This window comes from Aotus nancymaae, unplaced genomic scaffold, assembly GCF_030222135.1.
Source record: "Aotus nancymaae isolate 86718 unplaced genomic scaffold, 86718_ANA_hifiasm-v0.15.2.pri h1tg000032l_0, whole genome shotgun sequence".
Taxonomy (NCBI): domain Eukaryota; kingdom Metazoa; phylum Chordata; class Mammalia; order Primates; family Aotidae; genus Aotus; species Aotus nancymaae.
In genome coordinates, this window is record NW_026988445.1 from 21,044,703 (window position 1) to 21,069,392 (window position 24,690).

Consider the following 24,690-nt stretch of genomic DNA (forward strand, 5'->3'; position numbering starts at 1 on the left):
TCTGTAATGGCGGACTGCCTCAGTAATGGCAGACTGCCTTGGTAGTGGCGGACTGCCTCGGTAGTGGTGGACTGCCTCAGTAATGGCAGATGCCCATCCCCCCAGAGCTGGACAGTCCTGGATCCAGCTGTGCTTGCTGTGAAACTCTCAACCCAGAGCATTTCAGGTTGCTGGTCTTTGTGGGGGTGGGACTCACCAAGCCAGATCACCTGGCTCCCTGTTTCAGCCCCCTTTTTTTAAGTTGAATGGGCAACTCTGTCTCCCAGGCGTTCCAGGTGCCAGGTGAAACGGCTGCCCAGATTTGTGTGAGTTTTTGTGCGGAGACCTGCTGCGCTGGCAGAAACGGCTGTGCTGGAGACTCGTGGTGCTTTTCTGCCCAGGAATCTCCTAGTCTGTGAGCAGCAAAAATTCATCTAGAAATGCACTCACCCTCTGCATTCTCGCTGGGAACTGCACTCCAGCACTGTTCCTATTCGGCCGTCTTGGATCCTCGTCACAATATTTTAGTACAGATTTTGTTGTTTATTATTTCTGGCCACATTAATTTCTATTTTCTTATAGTTATTTCTGTGGTTTAACATTTAACTATTTACTTTTTACATGATATTATGATCTCTCAAGGGAGACCATTCATCTGTTCATTCCTTGAGGAAAGGACTGTCTTTTATATATCCCATTCAGTGTCTGATATTTGTAAAAATGAATCACTTCTGAGCTTCATACTTATAAATTCAACTGCCTGGTTTCTTAAATGAATCACAAATGCAACAAATCTAAATCTGAATCATCTTTTTGCCCTAAATTTACTCCTTCTGTTTTGGTCTTTGGGTAGTTTTGTAGAAGGACCTATTTCCCATGTGGGAACCTGGAGCCACCCTTGACCACTACCTTTCCTTTATCCACAGCAAATCAGTCACCAGGTTCTACTGACTTTTTCTTTCTTTTAGACAGAGTCTCACTCTGTCGTCCAGGCTGGAGTGTGGTGGTGTGATCTTTGCTCACTGCAACCTCCACCTCCCTGTTTCAAGTAATTCTCATGCCTCAGCCTCCCAAGTAGCTGGGATTACAGTCATACACCATATGTTCAGCTAATTTTTTTTTTAGGGACAAGGTTTTGCTAAGTGGGCCAAGCTGAAGTTGAACTCCTGGCCTCAAGTGATCCACCCACCTTGGCCTCTCAAAGTGCTGGAATTACAGGCGTGAGCTACCACGCCCAGCCATGACTTTATTTTTTGTTTCTTCAACTCTTCTCTTCCCTACTATAGTGCTACAATGCAGGCTTTATCATCTCTCAACTGGATTACTGTCACAGATTTCTAAATGGTATCCTTGATGAACATCTCATTACCCTCAAATCCTCACAGCTACCAGAATTCGCTCTCTCTCGAATGTCAACTCCTGCTTAAAACATTCCATTGGTTTTCTATGCCTCCTTGCCACCTTGGATAAAATCCAAGCTTCTTGCTTACAAGCATCACTACTATTTGTTCCTAGGTCCCTTCCCAGCCTTGTTTCATAAATTACAGTTCAGTACCACCTTCTGGTTCCCTGTCAAGCTGTTTCATTTGCCTGCAAGGCCTTTCTCTTTGATGCCTACTTAGCCTTTAAGATTCAGGGCAGGCATCACTTCCTCTGGGAAACCCCCCTCAGCCTTCACATGCTTTGTGTTACCACAAGACAAAAATGCTGACTTCCTTATCACTGTGCTTTCCACATGGCATGGTATAATTGTTTCTTTATCTGCTTTCCCTCAACTAGGCTGTAGGTGTCTTAAGAGAGGGGACCATATTTTACTCATCTTTGTAACTAACCCATTCCCAGAATCTTTATCCACAGTTCTTTTCCCATGAAATGTGCTGAGCCTACCAGAGTCATGCTATCTAGACTTTACTGCTTTACTGCTGCTCATTTTATTCACTTACTACATTTCCTTTTTTTTTTTTTTGGAGATGAAGTCTCGTTTTTGTCACCCCGGCTGGAATGCAATGGCATGTTCTCATCTCACTGTAACCTCCCCCTCCTGGGTTCAAGCCATTATCCTGTCTCAGCCTCCCAATAGCTGGGATTACAGGCATGTGCCACCATGCCTGGCTAATTTTTTGGTATTCTTAGTGGAGACAGGATTTCTCCATGTTGGTCAGGCTGGTCTCAAACTCCTGATCTCAGGTGATCTGCCCACCTTGGCCTCCCAAAGTGCTGAGATTACAGGCATGAGCCACTGCACCCAGCCCCATTTACTACATTTCTTAAAATGGTTATTGTTTAACCAGTTTTCCACTGTTAATTTTGACTCAGCTTTCTTGTAGGTACATTGTTGCTTTCTTTCTTACCACATTACATTTCCCTAGTTCTTTAAAAAACTGTTATTCCATCTTTCTCTTTTATAGATTCTTTGTTCTTGTCCTACCCTCTAACCAGTAACATTACCAGCAGTTCTTTCCTTAGCTTTCTCTTCCTTCTCTCTCTACTTTTCTTCAGTGGTTTTGTCTGTTCTCAGAGCTTAAACCTCACTTCTATGCAGACAGCTCCTTATAACCTACCCCTTCTTCCTCATGCTGTAACCCTCATTTCCAATTGCCTACTAGAAAATTATAATTAACTGCAGGGCACCTCAAATACAACACATATTATATAACCAAAGCCATTATCCTTTTTTTCTTAACATCCCCAGAATCATTTCATCCTAAACTTCCCACTTCATTTATCACTCCTTTCCAGTTCCACTGCTACTATACCTAGATTCTGTTATCTTGTCTCTCATAGACTACCTATAACTGGCCTTACTGCCCCTAGTTCCTTATTACTGAATCCTACTGCAATAATTTACTTACATCATAGCCTTTGCTCAAAACAAACAATCAAAATCCTTTCGATGACCTATAACTATAATACAAGTTCAAATCTCTGGTCTTACATTCAAAGACCCATTTAATATAACTTTAGGGTAAAAATAAATAAATGGTGGCTTTAAACCATATTTATGGCATTACTTCTCACTATTCCTTTACAGATCCTCTACACAAAGGTAAAACTCATTAGTCCTTATTTTCTCTTTCTGTTTTTCCTCCCTTTAAAGCCATTCTCTTTACCTGAAATGCTAACTCTCTAATCTGCCTATGAAATTCTACTCAAAATCTTCAATGTCCACATCAGATATCATGTAACCTACTAAATATTCTCTCCACAGTGGTCGGATCAAACCCTCTGTCCTCTGAAATCTCCTTAGTTCTTTTGTGTCTCTTCGATACTTACCAAATACTGTTTGTTTTTTTTTAAAACTGTAGTTATTTGAGTCTATGTCTCCTTTCTCCTCTTGGCATTTAGACTCCTTGAGGGCAGAGGCCATGTCTAGTTCATTCTATAACTCTCTGCCCTATCCCAACCCCAATATGCAATTAGAGCAGTGGCCATTCAATATCAAACAAATGTGAATTAAGTGGGAAGAAGAAAACAAAAGTGGAAATAGCCATGATCTAACAAAAATGATTATACCTACCTATGTGCAAAGAAAAGTAGAAGTTTGTGGGGTTGTGACAAACATAAGTATTAGTAGGAGGGTGAACTGCTAAAAGGAAATTGAAGATAATTGTCAATAATTCCAAATCTGGAGGAGATCCAAGGACTTCTGCTATAATTTTCACAAATGATCTACAAACCTCTCGGGGCATGGATGTGAGTTGCCCCTCTTTGTGTTCCTGAAAAAATAAAAATCAAACTCTTTAGATTTAAAGAATTGTCAACTTAACTGATATTCTTCATTTAGGCACAATATTCTTTTTAAGAGAGAATTCTGTTGGTTTACTATTCTAGTCTGACCATATTTACCATTACCATAATAACTCATTAAATTGAGTTGTTATTTCCTAATTCAAGTAATCTTGTTATTAAAAATTCATTAACATGGATGACAACTTAATTCTAGCCCATTTTATCTTAATTAACTGAGGCAAAGTTATACTACAACTCTCACAAGCATGGACTCAAAAGCCAAACTACCTAGGTTTGCATTCTGGCTTCTCTACTCACAGCCATGTGATCTTAGGTACATTATTTAACATCTGCATGCTTCACTTTCTTTGTCTATGTGAGTAATACTAGTGCTACTTTATAGGGTTGTTATAAGGACTAAATAACATCAACTCTTAGAATAGTGCCTTGCATATCAGTAAGCCCCATATAAATGTTAGTGATAAACTACAATCACTACTATTACTGCTACTACTACCTTTTCTTCTTCTTTTAGTACTACTACTATTAGTAATGGTAGTATGGGATTAAGACAGAAAACTTTTGATAGACAAAACTCCTTACAATAATACAATATGCTCCAGTTTATAAAGCCCTTTTTCACAACAGTTCTGTGAGAGGTTTTAGCCCTCATATCTAGAATATGAGGCTCAACGTGGTTACTTGACTAGTGTAAACCACACATAAAATACGTAGGGAGTACAACTGTAACTCAAACTCAGGCCTCTGAGCTCTTTCTACTGCATCATTTACTGTCTGGAATAATGAGACTTGGCAGAATGCCAAGCAATTACTAAAAATAAAACTGTATATAAATAAATTGTTTATATCCTCCAATTCCACCTCCCCAGTGGGTAGCAGTTGGCCTCCAGATTAAGGGTATGGGAGGCAAACTTCTTCATCTTCTCTCTTCCTATGTCCAAATATACATCTCTACATCCACTCTTCTTCATTTACTCTTGTGTACTGCTGAATTGGAATACTTAAAATGTAGATGTTAATTTTGAAACAATTTAACTACCTCAGATTTAAGAAGAGAACATTAAGTCTACAGAAGAAAACACAAAACCCCTTTGCCAAGATCTCATAGCTGTCAAGTGGCCAAGCTAAGACAGGAACATAGATCTCCTGACTTCCAATTCAGAACTACTTCTGCTACAACCATCTGCATTTCTTTTAAAGCATACTCTATATATCTTCTTAACTTTCTTGGTTGCAGCATCTGTGATTCATTCCTAAGTCCAGCCCAGGTTACTTCTATCTTGCCATCTCCATTGATTCTTTATCAATAGTCACTGGTTATTATTTTTTTAATCCCTTAACTGCACCTTATGTGAACATTCTGTTTCTGTCTTTGCATTTGCTGCTGGACTTCTAAATAATCATTTATTCTCACTGCCTTTAATGATCCACCACACATGCTGTCCAAAGTCCCTGAAATCTGGCTCTTGCCTTATCCATGCTATTAAAATCTTGTAAGTTACTAAGAATTTCTGAGTCAATGACTCTTTATCTGTCTACATTTTCTCTGAACTTTCTATATCATTTGGTTCAAGGTATCACCTCATTCTGTACATGTTCTTCCCCTTCTGCCCACCTCTGGCTTTCACTTTACTGAGTTTCCTTCCTCTTGGTTTTTCAATTACTCTTTCTATATCTCTTTCAATAGCCCCCTTTTTTTTGTTTCACATCCTGAAAATGGGTATCTCCTGAGGTGTAAACCTCAGCCCTCTGATTCTCTCATTACATTTCTCTATCTTGGAATGCTTATCCATCCTCGTGGCTTCACTACTACTAGTTCACTGTTGCTGAATGTCCTGCTGTAATCTCAAATGTAGACTATATAAACTACAAAACTTGCAAGGTTGCTTCTTTTTCTCTGATAAAACTATTATTTTTCCGGTTTCCCAGTTTGAAATTTAATGTTATATTTGACTCCTCCTGAAGCTCCATTTAAACAGAATCAAGTCCGATGAGTTCTATCTTTATAATCTCTCTCATATTTTCTCCCTACCTAAATGCTTCTACTTTAATCACCAGGGCTCAGTTTCTTTATATTGAACTCACAAACTAATGTAACTGCCTTATATCCAATATACTACCAATTTATTAATCTTCCTGAAATGCATAAAAACTCTGAGATCCCTTAAAGGCAAAGGCTAAGTTCATTTCTTTATAAACTTCCCACAATACCTGACATAAAGTTATGTTTAATAAATAGCTGTTAATTTGATAAGTGGGCTCTTTGAACAAACAAGGGTAAAGAACTACATATTTCAGAAAAAACATTGTAACAAGATTTTTCTAGCATTTTTGTAAATAAGACAAAAGTGAAAATATATATGGAAATCTCCAAGTTTATGTGTCACTTTTCTGACACGCAAAGACTAAATAGGAATATCACATTGTCATATGAACTTAATGAAAATTGGCCAATACATTTCAAAATGGATATGCAAAGGAACAAATTTAGAGGAAAACTGATGCATAAATGATACATAAAACAGTAAACAAGGGGCTTGAAAGATCAATCAACATATTGTATTCCCTACAACAATAGTCTAATTTACCAGAGGGGCCAAGAAAGGCAATAAAATATTTTTGTGGTTTTGGAATTCATTCATTTAGCAAATATTTATCAGATGCCCAGGTGTGTCAAGTACTGATATTACATTATGATAAAAAACAAACAAACCACATCCTTGCTTTCAGGAGGCTTACAGAGTAAAGGGAAAATGACTAATTTATATGGACAGGGAAGGGATTTCTCAAGAATTAAGTCTTAAATTGCCACGTGGAGAATAAGTAGGAGTTAGCCAGATGAAAAGAATGAGATCAATAATTGTTAAAGCAAAAAGAATACCATGTAATCTGAGACAGAAAAAAGTATTACTTGTTTAAGGAAGGGAAAGAAATCTAGGGAGGCTGAGTACCATAAGATGAAGCTAGAATGGTAGCCAGATCTTATAAGCTTTCTCAGATTAACATTTCTTATAGATGTTGTCACAGATTTTGAATTTTAGCCCAACTACAATGAAAAGCCCTTAGTGCCACTGAAGCAAAGGCACTCAAAATAGAAAATATTACTGATCTCATGGAATATCTGTCTTTATCTAACTTGACAAAGTTCTAATAGATGCCTCAGACATTAAACTTGGAAAACTGTCTAATATACCAACCAAGCAGATATTTATCAATGTCTTTTATCTGCTTGGTTAGTATATTAGATGATATTGAGAAAAGCAGAGAAAAAAATTAAAAGGGCCATAGCACAGACATTACAATGTAACTGATAAAATCAGTGTCACTTTTTAATATAATTTTTGGATACACTTTAAAATACTAATTCTAGCATATAAAATAGACTCTTAGCAAGTTTATACTTATTAAAGCAATACATACTTATAAATTTTTATTTAAGGAATACGAAACAAGTTAAAATTAACTATTCTTGCTGTTCAAGGCACTACAGAACTATTATTCTATCCTAACATAAAGAAACATCTAAGAAATTTAGTAACTGTTCTTTTGTAATGAGTTAGGAATTATGACACAGTGTGATGATCAAGCTGTAAGATGCAGGAGTTGAAAAACTCCTATATTATTTGTTGAAAGAAGAGAATCTGGAGAGAAGAGAAGACAGAAAAAAAAAAGAAGAAAAGAAAAAAGTCCCATTCAAAGTGCCCCAAAAATCTGATGTTCATAGTATTATTAAACAACTGTGGAAAATATCTCCAAAAGTAAAGTTACATGAAAAGTACCTGCAAAACCTGACAAGTCAGTAAAAAGTGATGAACCACTTGAGCTTTCAATAACTGCTTGATATTAAACATCTGCTGGTGGTGATCTGCTCTGATGAGGACTTCTAGAGCTGCTAGCAAAGTTTCCCAAACACCTTGCTGAGGAGATAAACACACACCAACAAGCACATAGTTACTGAAAAATATGCAGGCATGCTTTTTGGAAGACACACAACATAACAATTTAACATTGTGTATATATTCAGCATCAAAGATTATATTAGTCTGCAAAAAGCCAATGTTAAAATTTATTCCCATTATTTTTTGTTGTCAATAGGCTATTTCTAAATAGCTAAGTTGAATGCAATATTGTATTAGGTGCTTTCCTACATTACCCTTTCTGTGGCATTAAATGATATATATGTATTTTCAAAAGATGAATTATCAAGAGGGATTATTCAAATTAGAGAAGCATACACCTTACCAACATTATTATTAAATAATTTATGTTCAAAGGCTGTTGTTAAAAATGTATAAATTTCAATACCAATCTGCATATGCAGCATTTAACCAAATAATTTTAGAACAAATCATACCAAATGAAAAAGTCATGGACAATGTGAAAATTCTGCATTTTTAGATTAATTTACTTTTAAGTCCAAATAACAGAATTCTCTGCATGATTACAAACTATGCACTTCAAAGAATAGTTAGCATCCTTTGACAGTGCCTTAAAATGCTTTTCCCATATTCAATCAATTTTAACTTGTCCACAATACTAGAAGAAAAGAGATCTTATATTGATAACTAATATTGAAAGATAACCTTCCCTTCATCTTATTATCCTAATTGTCCTTTCAATAAAGCTTTCAACAAAAAGCAAAATTAACTGGCTTGTGTTGCAGATTCTACTATTTCTCCTGCCATTATCTGGCAATAATAAACCAAGAAATTCATAGACTTAATCATACTCTTCTACTCAGGGCCTCTCTATAAGAGAGAGGCAAGATGTTCTAAAAGAAAAAACCATATGAAAACTGGAAGACAAGGCAGCCGAAGTATGAAAACGTGATTCCAATCTGAAAAGTAATACCAAGATAAAATAGTGCCAATGAAAACAAACAAATAGCAACAACCAAAAAAGAAAAATTGGACTTAGTTTAAAAATAATTAGGTAAGAAAACCTTATTTCAAATCCATAGAAGTAATGTGTGTTTTATCACTTTAAAATTCAATTTAAAAATGTTTCTTTTAAAATCAAACAACCCCAAATTTGCCTGCTCTTTTGAAGTACTAAATAAACTTTGTTCAACTTTGTCCAAGTTAGATTTTCCAATCTGCAACTGAGTACGATTTTTTTTTTTTTTTGAGATGGAGTCTCGCTCTGTAGCCCAGGATGGAGAGCAGTGGCACGATCTCAGCTCACTGCAACCTCCACCTCCCATGTCCCAGTTCAAGCAATTCTCCTACCTCAGTCTCCCAAGTAGCTGGGATTACAGGCATCAGCCACCATGCCCAGCTAATTTTTGTAGTTTTTAGTTGAGATGGGGTTTCACTATCTTGGCCAATTTGGTCTTGAACTCCTGACCTCATGATCCGCCTGCCTTGAACTCCCAACTTGCTGGGATTACAGGCGTGAGTCACCATGCCTGGCAGAGCACATTCTTTGTTATACATTTATACTGCTTTTGATCCAATTTGTTTACATATGCGATCCCTGTAATTATTTGCTTTTTCTCCCTGAAATATTATACATATTTTAATCTATCTTTTTTCTTTTTTTTTAGATCTGAAAGTATATATTTATTCAGAATGAGAAAATGAATCACAACAAATTACAAAGTTTAAAAAACTGAAAAGTACCAGGAATACCACAAAATCCAGAAACACGGCAATAGTTGGTTGTTGGACATGCCTTTCAAAATACTTTTCTCTGTTTTGTGGCTGCATATTCTTTAATTGCCTCTTCATGTGACCACAATTTTGTAACATAATTTTCTACAGGAAGAATATAAAACTCTCTAGCATACTTATTTTTATTAAGAATTGATTAGAAGCGTTTTTTTTCTTTTTTTTTGGCCAGAGGTGGGGGCTTACACCTGTAATCCCAGCACTTTGGGAGGCCAAGGCAGGAGGATCGCTGAGAGTAAAAATTTAACATGTATAATCTTCCATTATGTAACATCAATCCATTAGTTTCTAATGGATTTCAGAAGAATGATTAGATAAATATTTAAAAGAATATGCTGGCTGGGGGTGGTGGCTCATGCCTATAATCCCAGCACTTTGGGAAGCCAAGGCAGGCAGATCACTTCAGCTCAGGAATTCAAGACCAACCTGAGAAACATGGTGAAACCCTGTCTATACCAGTAATACAAAAACTTAGCCAGGCACAGTAGTGCACATCTGTGGTTCCAGTTACTTGGGAGGCTGAGGCTAGGAGTATTGCGTGAGCCTGGGGGTGGAGGCTGCAGTGAGCTGAGATCATGCCACTGCACTCCAGCCTGGGTGAAAGAGTAAAACTCCATCTCAAAAACAAAACAAAACAAGTATATGCTTCTATTCACAGTAGCTAAAATGTGGAAACGATCCAAGTGTCTCTAAACTGATGAATGGATAAGCAAAATGTAAAAATATAGAATGGTATATTATTCATTCTTAAAAAGGAAATTTTGACATATGCTACAACATAGATGAACCTTGAAGACATTATGCTAAGTGAAATAAGCTAATCACAAAAGACAAATACTATATGATCCTACTTATATAAGATCCTTAGAGTACTCAAAAGTAGAATGGTGGTTGCCAGGGGCTGGAGGAAGAGGGGGAACAAAGAGTTATTGTTTAAAGGGTACAGAGTTTTGGTTTTACAAAACAAAAAAGATTTACAGAGATGGATGGTGGTGATGGCTGCACAACACTGTAAATGCACTTAATGCCACTGAACCAAAACTTATAAATGTTTAAGATGGTAAATTTCATGTTTATGTATTTTACCACAATAAAAAATGGGAAAAAAGTACATATTACATGCCTCTGCTTTATTCCATATCTTCCAGTCAAGCAATAGTTCCTCTAACAGCTTAACATCTTGGATTATAGCATTAGACTCCATATCTAATTTAAACTCTCCATTCTCATTCATATAAATAACATCTTCACCACAGCATCCTTCAAGAAGGGTCTATGGAAAATCAGCATTAATATAAGATGCATTAGTAACTGGTTAATCAAAAAGTTCAACAGAAAAATTAAGCTTTCAATTTTAACAATCATTAAATTCAAAGGAAAGCTAGTAAATAATTTAACACTTCACAAAGTATCTTTAACTTGTTTTGTAAAACAATTCAGATAAATAGAAAATCCCAAACTTACAAATATTTTGAGTACTCAGGTTCAAACATGGGGTAAAACAAACAGTATTCAATTTGTATGTTTTAAATTGAATTAATCTGCTATTAGGCTTTAAAACCTTTCAAAAAAGTAGTAAGGATTCATGTCACAAATGTATGGATCTTGCAGTTTAAAGAGGTAGGGGTTGGGGCAAGGGTAGAGCAATCATCTTTTGCCTTAGTACCAGAAGTCTCAGACAGAAATATTTTCACAGTGTTACCAGACGCTTTTATCTAGAAATGTATTTAAATGTATGATGATCGTGGGATCATAATAAAAATGAACACAAATTCTATGACTTTAAAAACTAACTCCGGGCCGGGCGCGGTGGCTCAAGCCTGTAATCCCAGCACTTTGGGAGGCCGAGGCGGGTGGATCACGAGGTCAAGAGATCGAGACCATCCTGGTCAACATGGTGAAACCCCGTCTCTACTAATACAAAAAAAAAATTAGCTGGGCATGGTGGCGCGTGCCTGTAATCCCAGCTACTCAGGAGGCTGAGGCAGGAGAATTGCCTGAACCCAGGAGGCGGAGATTGCGGTGAGCCGAGATCGCGCCATTGCGCTCCAGCCTGGGTATCAAGAGCGAAACTCCGTCTCAAAAAAAAAAAAAAAAAAAAAAAAAAACTAACTCTGTAGCAGCAGTGCCTAATGGAATGTTATGCCTCTAGGGGCCTAGAGAACTCGGTTCTCTGCCATAAGGGTGGGAGCTAAAGCAAAGATCTCATCAATCTACGGAATGAGGGGACAGCATGGGAGACATCTATGATTTTTTACTTAAAAAAATGCTTTAGAGAAAAATGTAATTATTTAAATGATGAAAAGAACTAGAAGAGTGCTCTAGTTTGATTAACTATACAGTAATAACTTTCCTCCATTTTCTTCCAATAACTGAAACACAAAACTATTATTGACGAGATGAGCACCACTGCATATGAAACTTTAAGAATAAATTTTATGAAGTCATACCTTCAAAATGTAAAAGCCAACAATGCATTTTTGTTTGATCAACACCTGATGAATCATAGAAAGCCCATTACAATTTTCTAATTCATGTACTCTTTGTTGGTTGTATTTAATTAATGACAGTATAATTTGCAGTGCTAATGCTTGAGTTTCTTCACAGCTACTGAGTTCAACAACCTAAAAAAACAAGGGTGGATAATAGTTTGCTCCTAACTTGCTGAGAGTAAAAATTTAACATGTATAATCTTCCATTATATAACATCAATCCATTAGTTTCCACGAAGCATTTTTTAATGCTCATACTGTACCTATTTAAGGACTGTGAATATGCAAAACTGAGAGTAAGGCATAAATTCTATGTTCTAAAGTCTCTTATATATACTGTAATATATAATATGAACAACCTTAGAGGTCAGTAGCATTTTAAAACTAGTGATCTGAAGTGTGAGGAAAATGCTTTAAGTTTTTGATAAATTAGTAGATAAACAGGCTCTACATTATGTAGTAAGGGAGATAAAAAGAACTAAAAGACATGATACTTGTTCCCAGTGGGGTCTACTGCCCTGCCAAAGAGATAAGATGTATCTATAAAAGCACATGTTCAATAAACTAGGCATTGATGGAACGTACCTCAAAATAATAAAAGCTATTCATGACAAACCCACAGCCAATATCATACTGAACGGGCAAGAACTGGAAGCATTCCCTTTGATAGACAAGGATGCCCTCTCTCACCATTCCTATTCGATATAGTATTGGAAGTTCTAGCCAGAGCAATCAGGTAAGAAAAAGAAATAAAGGGTATTCAATTAGGAAAAGAGGAAGTCAAATTATCTCTATTTGCAGATGACATGATTGTATAGTTAGAAGACCCCATTGTCTCAGCCCAAAATCTTCTTAAGCTGATAAGCAACTTCAGCAAAGTATCAGGATACTAAAATCAATGTGCAGAAATCACAAACATTCCTATACACCAATAACAGACAGAGAGCCAAACCAAGAGCAAACTCCCATTCACAATTGCTACAAAAGAGAATAAAATACCTAGGAATATAACTAACAAAGGATGTGAAGGACCTCTTCAAGGAGAACTACAAACCACTGTTAAGGAAATAAGAGAGGACACAAACAGATGGAAAAATATTCTATGCTCCTGGTTAGGAAGAATCAATATTGTGAAAATGGCCATACTGCCCAAAGTAATTTATAGATTCAATGCTATCCCCATCAAGCTACCACTGACCTTTTCACAGAACTGGAAAAAAAAACACTTTAAACTTCATATAGAACCAAAAGAGAGCCCACATAGCCAAGTCAATTCTAAGCAAAAAGAACAAAGCTGGAGGCATCACACTACCTGACTTCAAACTATACTAGAAGGCTGCAGTAATCAAAACAGCATGGTACTGATATCAAAACAGAGATATAGACCAATGGAACAGAACAGAGACCTCAGAAGTCATACCATATATCTACAACCATATGATCTTTGACAAACCTGACAAAAACAAGCAATGAGGAAAGGATTCCCTGTTTAATAAATGGTGTTAGGAAAACTGGCTAGCCATGTGCAGAAAGCTGAAACTGGACCCCTTCCTGACACCTTACACTAAAATTAACTCCAGATGGATTAAAGACTTAAACATAAAACCTAACACCATAAAAACCCTAGAAGAAAACCTAGGCAAAACCATTCAGGACATAGGCATAGGCAAAGACTTCATGACTAAAATACCCAAAGCAATGGCAACAAAAGCCAAAATAGACAAATGGGATCTAATTAAACTTCAGAGTTTCTGCATAGCAAAAGAAACAATCATCAGCGTGAACCAGCAACCAACAGAATGGGAAAAATTTTTGCAATCTACCCATCTGACAAAGGGCTAATATCCAGAACCTACAGAGAACTAAAGCAGATTTATAAGAATAAAACAAACCCATTCATACTGGCAAAAATGTATGAACAGACATTTTTCAAAAGAAGACATTTATGAGGCCAACAAACATGAAAAAAATGCTCATCATCACTGGTCATTAGAGAAATGCAAATCAAAACCACATTGAGATACCATTTCATGCCAGTTAGAATGGTGATCATTAAAAAATCTGGAGACAACAGATGCTGGAGAGGATGTGGAGAAATAGGAAAAATTTTACGCTGTTGGTGGGAGTGTAAATTAGTTCAACCATTGTGGAAGACAGTGTGGCGATTCCTCAAGGATCTAGAAATAGAAATTCCATTGGACCCAGCAATCCCATTACTAGGTATACACCCAAAGGATTACAAATAGTTATATTATAAAGACACATGCACACATATGTTCACTGTGGCATTGTTTACAATAGCAAAGACCTGAAACAAACCCAAATGCCCATCAATAATAGACTGGGCAAAGAAAATGTGGCACATATACAACATGGAATACCATGCAGCCATAAAAAAGGACAAGTTCATGACCTTTGTAGGGACATGGATGAATCTGGAAACCATCATTCTCAGCAAACTGACACAAGAACAGAAAACCAAACACCACATGTTCTCATTCATAGGAGGGTGTTGAACAATGAGAACACATGGGCACAGGGAGGGGAACGTCACACACTAGGGTCTGTTGGAGGTTGGGGGGCTAGGGGACGGACACTGGTGGGTGGGGAGGTTGGGGAGGGATAACATTGGGAGAAATGCCTGATGTAGGTAACAGGGGGGATGGAGACAGCAAACCACCATAGCAGATGTGTACCTATGCAACAATCCTGCAATATCTGCACATGTACCCCAGAACTTAAAGTGCAATTAAAAAAAAATAAATAAAAGCACATGTTGTGCCTTGTACTTCAATTTACTTCAACCAACACTTTCTGACAACTACTATATACATAAGAAACACACACTTATTATCACGCAAAAGGGCAAAGAAGTATGAGACAACAGGTATGCCAGGAGAGCCCAGAAACCATTCTGACCCCTCTTCTGCTTGGTTTAGGGGAAGGCTACACAGAGAGAAGATGGCCTAGGAAGAGAGCCAAATCCTGGAAAGCAGGAATAAAGGAGTGCCTGGGGGCAGGGCACAGCCAGGGGAAGGGTAAAGGCCTAAACTGGAAGTTCATAGTACATCTAGGAAGCTGCAGCTTGCCTTTTTGGTAGAGACCAGGCTCACAAGGCAGGCTATGCACACAAGGATTTTAAAGACACTGAATTTTATTTTTGTATGGGAGGAGGAAGGATACTGAACAAAGTTTCTAAGTTTTTGACTTAGAAACATACTTTAAAAGTCTTATTGGCAAGATACTAAACATATGAAGATAAAAATGTAACAATTTCCTCTAAGATCCAATCTCTATGCAATAATAACAAAATTATATTCAATACCTTGATGAAAGAGAAAAAAACAAGGATATACATTTTGAAACTATACAATGGCAGAAAATATCACAAAACATTGGTGAGGAATTAAAAGGCTTTTAATTTTAAAACACTAGGAGATAATCTATTCGACTAGACACTAGATGCAAAAAAATACGAAAAAGGAAGAGGTGGAGAAGAAAAGACAGATTAGGGTATGGTGGATCAAATGCTAGCAAGATATTTATAAGAACCGTAACAACAACAAATGCTGATATGCTTCTTATTGCAAAATTAATCAAAGACGCTTCCATTAAAGAAAGCTAGACAGGGAGACAATGAAAACTTGGTAATGTTGCAGAAGTTATACACAGGGATAAAATGAAGATGGCATTCCGAGGATGAAGAAAGATCAAAGCTTCCTTAATTAAACAGGAATATGGACCCAGAGGAAGTAGAAATGATTTTTATCAAAGTGAGACTATTCGTACTCCCTAATATAGGGTTCAGTGATCCTTGAAATAGTCTGTAATTACTGACTGCCTACTCTGCATCAGGACAGATAACTAAATGATTTATTCTAAAATGGTACTTACAGCCCGAGTCAAACTCTTTATATTTCTCCTTTTTGAAACAACTCCAAATCCAAACAAATTAAAGTTTTTTTTTTTAAAAAAAACTTATTTGTTCACCCTTAGTTTTTTCCTATGCATTGGAAACATTTAAGGAATAAAAGCTTAATAAATTATATTTTGAGATGGAGTCTCGCTCTTGTTGCCCAGGCTGGAGTGCAGTGGCGTGATATTGGCTCACTGCAACCTCTGCCTCCTGGGTTCAAGCAATTCTCCTGCCTCAGCCTCCCAAGTAGCCGGGTCTACAGGTGCATGCCACCATGTCTGGCTAATGTTTTATATTTTTAGTAGAGATAGGGTTTCACCATGTTAGCCAGGATGGTCTTGATCTCCTGACCTTATGATCTGCCCGACTCAGCCTCCCAAAGTGCTGGGACTACAGGCGTGAGCCACCATGCCCAGCCCATAAAAATTTTAAAAGTATACTTATTTCATATTACTACTATGGCATACACTTTTCTTCCCAAAGGGAATTTAAAATCTTGTATATTTAACATTTAATTGTTAATTACATTTTTGGTTATTAGAAAACTTCTAAAATATTCATAAACTAGAATAAACCTTAACCATCTATGGCAGAAAGTTTAATAACATCTTTAATATGTAATTTTTTTATCTTAAAAGTTTAATATAGTTGAGTATAACTTTTTTGTATGGTCCAAAAGAAATCCTTTAATTTATCAATAGTAAATAAGTCATTTCTCGCCGGGCGCAGTGGCTCAAGTCTGTAATCCCAGCACTTTGGGAGGCCGAGGCGGGTGGATCACAAGGTCAAGAGATCGAGACCATCCTGGTCAACATGGTGAAACCCCGTCTCTACTAAAAATACAAAAAATTAGCTGGGCATGGTGGCACGTGCCTGTAATCCCAGCTACTCAGGAGGCTGAGGCAGGAGAATTGCCTGAACCCAGGAGGCGGAGGTTGCGGTGAGCCGAGATCGCGCCATTGCACTCCAGCCTGGGTAACAAGAGCAAAACTCCGTCTCAAAAAAAAAAAAAACAAAAAACAGTAAGTCATTTCTCTTTAGACAAAACTATAATCAGTGATTCTTACCCTAGCAAAGAGAAAAACAAATATACCAGTTCCACCAATTTCGTGCAGAATGCCTTGAATAGTTTTATATTCAGTAGGCTGGAGATTCTTTAGATGATGAGGTTCTAATAAGATGCTTTGAACTTCTTTTGAGCTGAAGGGTCTTTGAGAGAGTTGAGTTTTCATTTGACCTTTAAGTCTGATCACTGGCTCATAGATAGTGTACTGAGCAGGACAGTAAGTTGTATAAACAACTGAAAGACTTTCCTGAAAACACAAATATTTTCATTCAGTAATGACACAAAGTTTGAATGTAAGCTATCAACTAGCAAGTAACCATGTGTTTTCAAAGTGAAAACACATCCAACTGATCCTTTTCTTTGTTTAAAAAACAACAGCTACTACACTAAACAAAGATAAACATTAGAAGCAAGGCTGTTTCCTACAAAGCAAATGATCAGTGATTTATTTAGCAGTGATCAATTGTATAAATCACATCAAGGTTGAGGATTCCAACTTTGTTCAGCTTAGAATAAATATTAAATTATACTATTACTACTTAATATTAAATTGTATTATTACATACCAGGCACTGATCTAAGCACTTAAAAATATCGGGAACTCTGGGTCAGGTCAATTTATTTGAAATTTTTGCTCTGCATTTGCTCATGGGCTGACTACCATTTAAAATCAAATTGAAACTAGATCTTTCTTACTACTAGAATACAATTCTAGATTGTCAACTGTCAGCACACCTAACTAAAATAAATTAGAATTGCAAATATTTCTCCAAGGCAAATGATAGTTTCCATCAGTGAACTATCTGTCAAGATTCTCTAAACTATTTTTAAAATTAAGGTTAATTTTAAATGCAGAATGTCCTTTTTTTTTAGAGACAGTGTCTCGCTCTGACACTCAGGCTGGAGTGCAGTGGTGTGACCATAGCTCACTGTAGCCTTGAACTCCTAGGTTCAAGGAATCCTCCCACCTCAGCCTCCCAGACAGCTAGGACTACAGGCAGGTGCCACTACACCCAATTAATTTTTTTTTTTTTTTTTGGTAGAGACTTGGTCTTGTTATGTTGCCCAGGCTAGTCTCAAACCCCTGGCTTCAAGTGATCCTCCTCCCTGTGCCTCCCAGAATGCTGGGATTATAGGCATGAACCTTGGTGTCCAGCCCATAATGTACTTTAAGGTGGTGTAGTGGTAGCAGCTGCCAAGCCCAGACTCAGAGAAATCACAGACTCAGTGTCTTCTCTCAGAACTGGATGGGGGCCTTGTGCTTTGATGATGATGATGATGACGATGACTTTTTTTTTCTGAGACGGAGTCTCGCTCTGTCACCCAGGCTGGAGTGTAGTGACGCAATTTCAGCTCACTGCAACCTCAGCCTCCCAGGTTCAAGCAGTTCTCCTGCTTCAGCTTCCTGAGTAGCTGGGATTACAGGTGTGCACCACCACGCCTGGCTAATTTTTATATTTTTAGTAGAGATGGGGTTTCACCATGTTGGCCAGGCTCGTCTCGAACTGGCTAGTCTTGAACTTCTGACCTCCTTGGCCTCCCAAAGTGCTGGAGTTATAAGTGTGAGCCACCATGCCTGGCCTGTGCTTTATTTATGACCCAGAACAATCAGACATATCACCCAGCATATTTGTGCACCAGCTAAGGCAATTATACTGTCTGTTGTGTATGATTATGCTAGAAAAGCAAAATTTCAAACCTGCAATTGTTTCAATCAGAAATCTGACACCACACCCTGACATGATGGTACCACTTATTATTATTATTATTGTTTGAGATGGAGTTTCACTCTTGTCTCCCAGACTGGAGTGCAATGGTGTGTTCTTGGCGCACTGCAACCTCCGTCTCACAGGTTCAAGCAATTCTCCTGCTTCAGCCTCCCAAGTAGCTGGGATTACAGGCAGCAGCCACCACATCCGGCTAATTTTTGTATTTTTAGTAGAGACAGGGTTATACCATGTTGGCCAGGCTGGTCTTGAACTCCTGACCTCAGGTGATCCACCTGCCTCAGTCTTCCAAAGTGCTGGGATTACAAGCATGAGCCACTGTGCCCAGCTGAGGGTACCACTTCTGCCTGACCATTCTTTTATGAACTTATAACTCCCAAATTACTAAATCGGGCTTAAAGAATTTACTCTCTAAAAATAGCTTTTACTTAAAACCCTCAGAATTTTCATTCATGATAATTTGTTGAGTTTTGTAACGTATATGACCTATATACTGATCAGGAAAAATAAAAGGCTTAGGGAAATTTTTCTATGAAAACAAATGGATTAACCAAAAACTAGAGAGTTAAAGTTATTACCTGAACAAACATTTGTGTGAGCTCCTCAGCTTCCCTAAAGCAGAGGTTCTCAAAGTGTTATTATCCCCCACCAGCCTCAGCTTCACCTAGGAACTTATTAAAAATGTAAATTCCAGGGTCACACTTCAGACCTACTGAATCAGAAGCTCTGGCCCAGCAATCTACTATTTTTATAAGCCCTCTGGACAATTTTGGTGCACACTCAGATTTGAAGAACCGTTTCCCTCAAGGATTTTTTCTTAATGGTGTGACATTTAGGATGGGATCATTCTTTGTTGTAAATAGTGTTCACGTACTATAGAACATTTAGCATCCCTGGCCCCTACTACGCAATAATTATTGACAACCAAATCTCCCTCCCCCCAACTCAACAACAATAACAACAACAACAACACATTTCAAAACAGTAGTCTCTTTCAGGAATATCCGTACATCTCATAAGAAGCAAGAGAAGGAGGAACCCAGTTTCATGGCCAGATCTAAAATATTTTAGAAGATTTTCTAAGACTATGAAGGCTCAGTTTTCTAGCTGCTATAATGAAAAATCCTTACCACTAGCTCCTAAACTGTATACTGGTAGAACAAAATATTAGAAAATATATTTTAAAAAAAGCAATAGAGAGTCTCATAGAAGCAGAATTAGCAATACTTTGAAAGCAAAATTCCTATTTGTACTGATATTAAAGACTAAGTTTTTTAGGCTGGACATGGTGGCTCATGACTATAACCTCAGCATTTGGGAGGCTGAGGTGGGAGGATCTTTTAGACCAAAAGATCTGGACAACATAGTGAGATTCCATCTCTACAAAAATTTAAAATTAGCCAGGTGTGGTGATGCATGCCTGTAGACCTGGCCACTTGGGAGGCTAGGGTGGGAGGATCGCTTGAGCCTAGGAGTCGCTTGAGCCTAAGAGTTCAAGGCTGCAGTGAGCTATGATCATACCAATGTACATAAGCCTGGGTGACAGAGTGAAACCCTGTCTCTTAAAAAAAAAATAAAATAAAAAAGAATAAGTTTTCTAAAACCTGAATATATGTAACTAAAACTAACATTATAAATGAATATTATTATTTATTTATAAGTATGGAAAGAAAATATAATGAGCAACATTTTTTAAGAATATGTCAAACTAACAAGTGTTATTTTCACTGTATCATAAACATTTTTCCTGAATAATTAGTAAGTATAAAATGAACTGATAAACTTTTTATAGAAATATAATTTCAAAGAAAAGATATAAATATAAAACCTGAAACAAGTTTTGAAGGGAAGTCAAAGTGTTTCAATTTTTTTCAGAAAAAAACATAATTCTAAGAAAAGAGAATGTAAGGAACCACATGAAAAACTTTAGAAATCTAATTTATAACTATACTAGTCAATAAATATACCTAAATACAGTTACTATAAAATTAAAACTTAGAAAGTTAAAACTTACAATTAAGAGACCAATATCCACATCTTTCTTGGTCATAAAAAGTTCTCTGATTTGTTCACATTGCAAAATTTCTTTATTAATATATTTGGAGTAGTCATTCACTGGCTTGCCATACTTACATGGCATTATGGATGTATGGTTGGGTCCACAAGCATACAGATAAAAGGCCTCTTGTGAACCAACCTTAGCTCCTGAATAACAGAAAAATAAAGTTAGTTATTTAAAACACTCTAACCAGAATTTTTCATAAAAAGCAAGGAACCAGGAGTCATTTTTTTTAGCTAGATTCTTTCAGTTGTTCACTATATTTTATAAAATTGATAAAGCCTCAATTTCCAAATTTATGTAATGAGAAAATAACCTATGCCAACTATGATGGAAGATGGATTAATATGTATAAAGTTAATTGTGAAGCTCTTAATTAAATCATAAAATTTCCATTTGCTCCTGAGCCAGAAAACAGGTTTTCTGTTTTATTTACTTTTTTTTTTTTTTTAAATAATGGAAACTATACGTTGGTAAATTCCATTTCTAACTAAAATTTGAAACAACATCTTTATTCCTTCCTATTTAGTCAATAAACACTGTCTGAATGCTATTATGTGTCAGGTTTAAGGACATGCTTTTAAAACTTATATATTTCATTTTTCCCTAAAATTTGATATTTGTATAAGATATAATAAAATTATAAATAAAAGAGACAATGGAGATAAGTTTACTAGTCATGATACTACATTATCCAGTGTTTAAAAAAACCCGCTAATTTAATATAGGCTTCTCTTTTTTGAGGGTGGAGGAAATACATGTTTATATTAAATTATCAATTGTAAGACACAACTAGATTACAAAAATGTTAAAATATTCCAAAAGTGTATCTTAGAATCTTAGAAATATAGTACTTATTAAACACAAGTAAAGGAACAGAGATGGGTATCTTAGCCAGGTTACTCAGTTTAATACTTGTTAACTGAGAAAAAAAACGAACTATTTCAAAGGAAAAAAATCTCTCTCTGTCGCCCAGGCTGAAGTGCAGTGGTGCAATCACGGCTCACTCACCATTGAAGAGAAGCAAATTTCCCAGGTCCCATTTTCCAGCCAACTGCAAAAACTCTTCTTGGGACGATAAACAATGGCCAATCATGCAAAATGTTTTATTGCTATCAGATGACAAACTTGTTTTTCTTGGAAGCATAAAATCCAAAGTAACATCAGGTTTCCTACATTAAAAACAAAGTTAAAGCAATGACTTTAGGAAGTACTAGTACTAAGTATTTTTAAAGTGTGAATATTTAAAATTGGGAAATTCTTGAACAATTTTCTTGGTTCATTATCCACCAGCAGTGGGGAAAGAGAGGAGGGCTAATTCTGTTTATCTCTTGGTCAAAGGTTCTGCAGAAAGACGGGAACTGAATGGAGATATCTAATGATCCCACAACAGGCCATGGGAAATGTGAGGAGACATTTGCTGCAAGTTTTCTTTGCCATTAGACTTCTGCATATGCATCTTCCTGGTTTACAGATACAAACAAACCACCTCCTCTTAATTTTGCCAAGAAGTCTCCCATCTTGACAAACAATTCCAAAAATTGGAATCCATGACATTAAAAAATGTTATGTCATCTATGAGGCCTTTGGCAACTAATCACAAAAAGAATATAACTTCTTCAAAATTTCCTCTGTCCGGCTACTCAAATACTATTGCTTTTTGCATTTTCTGTTTTCTTAATGCTAAGTGATTACACAGCTTTTGATTAGTCTCTTTTGCTTCATGGATAAAGGTGACAGGAATGCTTACAAAAGACAGAGTGCTGCCAAGGCAAGGCCTTCTCACAGAAAGACACACAAATCAGGGAAAACTTCATCAACTAGTGAAACCACAGAGCTCTACCCCTAGTTTAGGAATGTTTTAAACTCCATTTTAAGATAATAAGGGTAATCTATAAAGGCAAAATCTCAATAAAATGTGTAAGATGAAGACAGGATAAGCTAACATGGGTAGCTCTTAATGAGAAACTCAACTTTGTATATATTTATTTTAAAAGTTTTATCTAAGCCTCTCTGTTTCACACAGAACATATAAACCTAACTATTTTAATGTTTTTTTTTTAAAGGAAAGATGTGAGATACCTTCAATGACATACTTCTCCTTGACCAAATAAATGGCTGTGACTAAAACTCTATCGCCACCTAGTGGCATTATGACTTAAAATAGTTTTAAAATTTTCATTTTAAAAAACAAAGTTTTTCAATGAGAACATATGGACACAGGGAGGGGAACATCATACACCGGGGCCTGTCACGTGGTGGGGGGCAAAGGGAGGAAGAACATTACGACAAATACCTAATGCATGTGGGCTTAAAACCCAAATGACGGGCTGATAGGTTCAGCAAACCACCATGGTACACGTATACCTATGCAACAAACCTGCACATTCTGCACATGTATCCCAGAACTAAAGTAAAATAAAAATATAAAAATAAAAATAAAATACTGTTTTTAAGGGTGAAAGAAAACCTATTGCAGGATGAATGCAAAATGAATTAAACAAATATTAAGTATCTACTGTGTGCCATATATTTCTGCCATATTTGTAAGCTGTTAATAACAACTAATAGAAAGTATTAAGTCATTTTCAGTATCATTATCTTATTTTAAAAGGCCTCTTCAAATGTATTCTTTTGGAAATTATTATTTTTTTTAAATTGAGACAGGGTCTCACAGTGTCGCCCAGGCTGAAGTACACAGGTGCAAACATGGCTCACTGTAACCCTGACTTACTGGGCTCAGGTGATCCTCCTGCCTCAGCCTCCCAAGTAGCTGAGACTACAGTTATGCACCACCACACTTAGCTAATTTTTTTTAATTTTTAGTAGAGACAGGGTTTTGCCGTGTTGCCCAGGCTGGTCTTGAATTCCCAGACTCAAGCAATCCTCCTGCGTTGGCCTGTCAAAGTGCTGGGATTACAGGCATGAAGCATCGTGCCTGGCCTAGAAGTTATTCTATAGCTCATAAGGTGATGAAGATATTATAGCACAAAGTTTAAATCAACAGAATAAAATATTTGTCCTTGGTCACTTGCTCTGTTAACCAATGAAATTAACTTGTGCCAAATGGCAAACATTCTCTCAAAGGAATGTAGACATAAGTGGTTGGGTAAAACAACAGAGTGATGTGTGAATCAAGTGACCATGCTTACTAATTTCAGACTAGATTTTAATAAAAATCTAATCTATCATTCTGAACATATCTAATAATTACTTTATGGTTCCTGTACCTGTCAGTTGACATGATTCAGAAAAAGGCTGAAGGGGCAGTAAAGAACAGGGGTTTTAAGCATGGGCCCTCTCTAGGGTCAGAGTCTAGGTTAAACTTTCAGCTCTACCCCTCGCTTGTGGCATGAGTTTGGGCAAGTCACTCCAGGTTTCAGTTGCCTCAAATGTAAAATTGGGATAATAATATACCTACTTCACAGTATTGTTGGGAGGATTAAATTAGGTAATCTGTATCAAGTGCCTAATACAGTGCCTGGCACACATTGAAAGCTCAAGAAATTAAGAGTGTCTAGGAAGAGAAAGGGCCTCTTTACTTACATATCCAGGCCCAGCTCCCTCTGATTTAACTATAGGTTCTGGAAACAAATTTGCTGATTGGCTTCAGCTGCCATTCAGGCTTAGGCAGGTATGAAAACAGAGTGATGTTCTTGATAGAGAACATCACAGACAGTATTCTATTTGGAATAGAGAAATTAGGCTTCAATTATGTATTTTTTACTTTTTTTTTTTTTTTTTTAATGAATACAACAAAACTGAACTCCTGATTTTACTTCCAAAGTTTGTTCTTGCCTGTGGCGGACACCATGGACTGTAAAGCAATCCATAAGCCCCTGCTCCCTGCCTCACTCTATTATTGAGGCTGGACAGCTATAAGCAATCAATTGCTGCAGTCTCTTGCAGCAATTCCCCGTCCTCCACTCGAATCTTCCTCCTCCCACCTTCAAAGGGCAAACTCCATCTCCTCCTTCAAGTCTCAGCTTTAATACCCTGTTCTTAGATAGGCCTTCCCTGATCCACCCATTA

At 36.8% G+C, this 24,690-nt stretch overlaps 1 protein-coding gene across 6 annotated transcripts in view; it reads right to left on the minus strand.

The window, feature by feature from the left end:
• Positions 1-24,690, minus strand: part of LYST (lysosomal trafficking regulator) — a 216,110-nt gene that overhangs the window by 99,183 nt on the left and 92,237 nt on the right. For 5 of the 6 annotated variants that reach the window (XM_021677344.2, XM_021677341.2, XM_021677343.2 and 2 more), the window contains exons 15-21: positions 21,670-21,830; positions 20,614-20,804; positions 16,874-17,119; positions 11,849-12,022; positions 10,522-10,671; positions 7,509-7,646; positions 3,497-3,695 (exon numbers count right to left, since the gene is read on the minus strand). In XM_021677344.2, coding sequence (XP_021533019.2) covers positions 3,497-3,695; positions 7,509-7,646; positions 10,522-10,671; positions 11,849-12,022; positions 16,874-17,119; positions 20,614-20,804; positions 21,670-21,830 — 1,259 coding nt within the window. The remainder of the gene's footprint in view (positions 1-3,496; positions 3,696-7,508; positions 7,647-10,521; positions 10,672-11,848; positions 12,023-16,873; positions 17,120-20,613; positions 20,805-21,669; positions 21,831-24,690) is intronic. The other variant, XM_021677345.2, reaches the window with a different exon arrangement.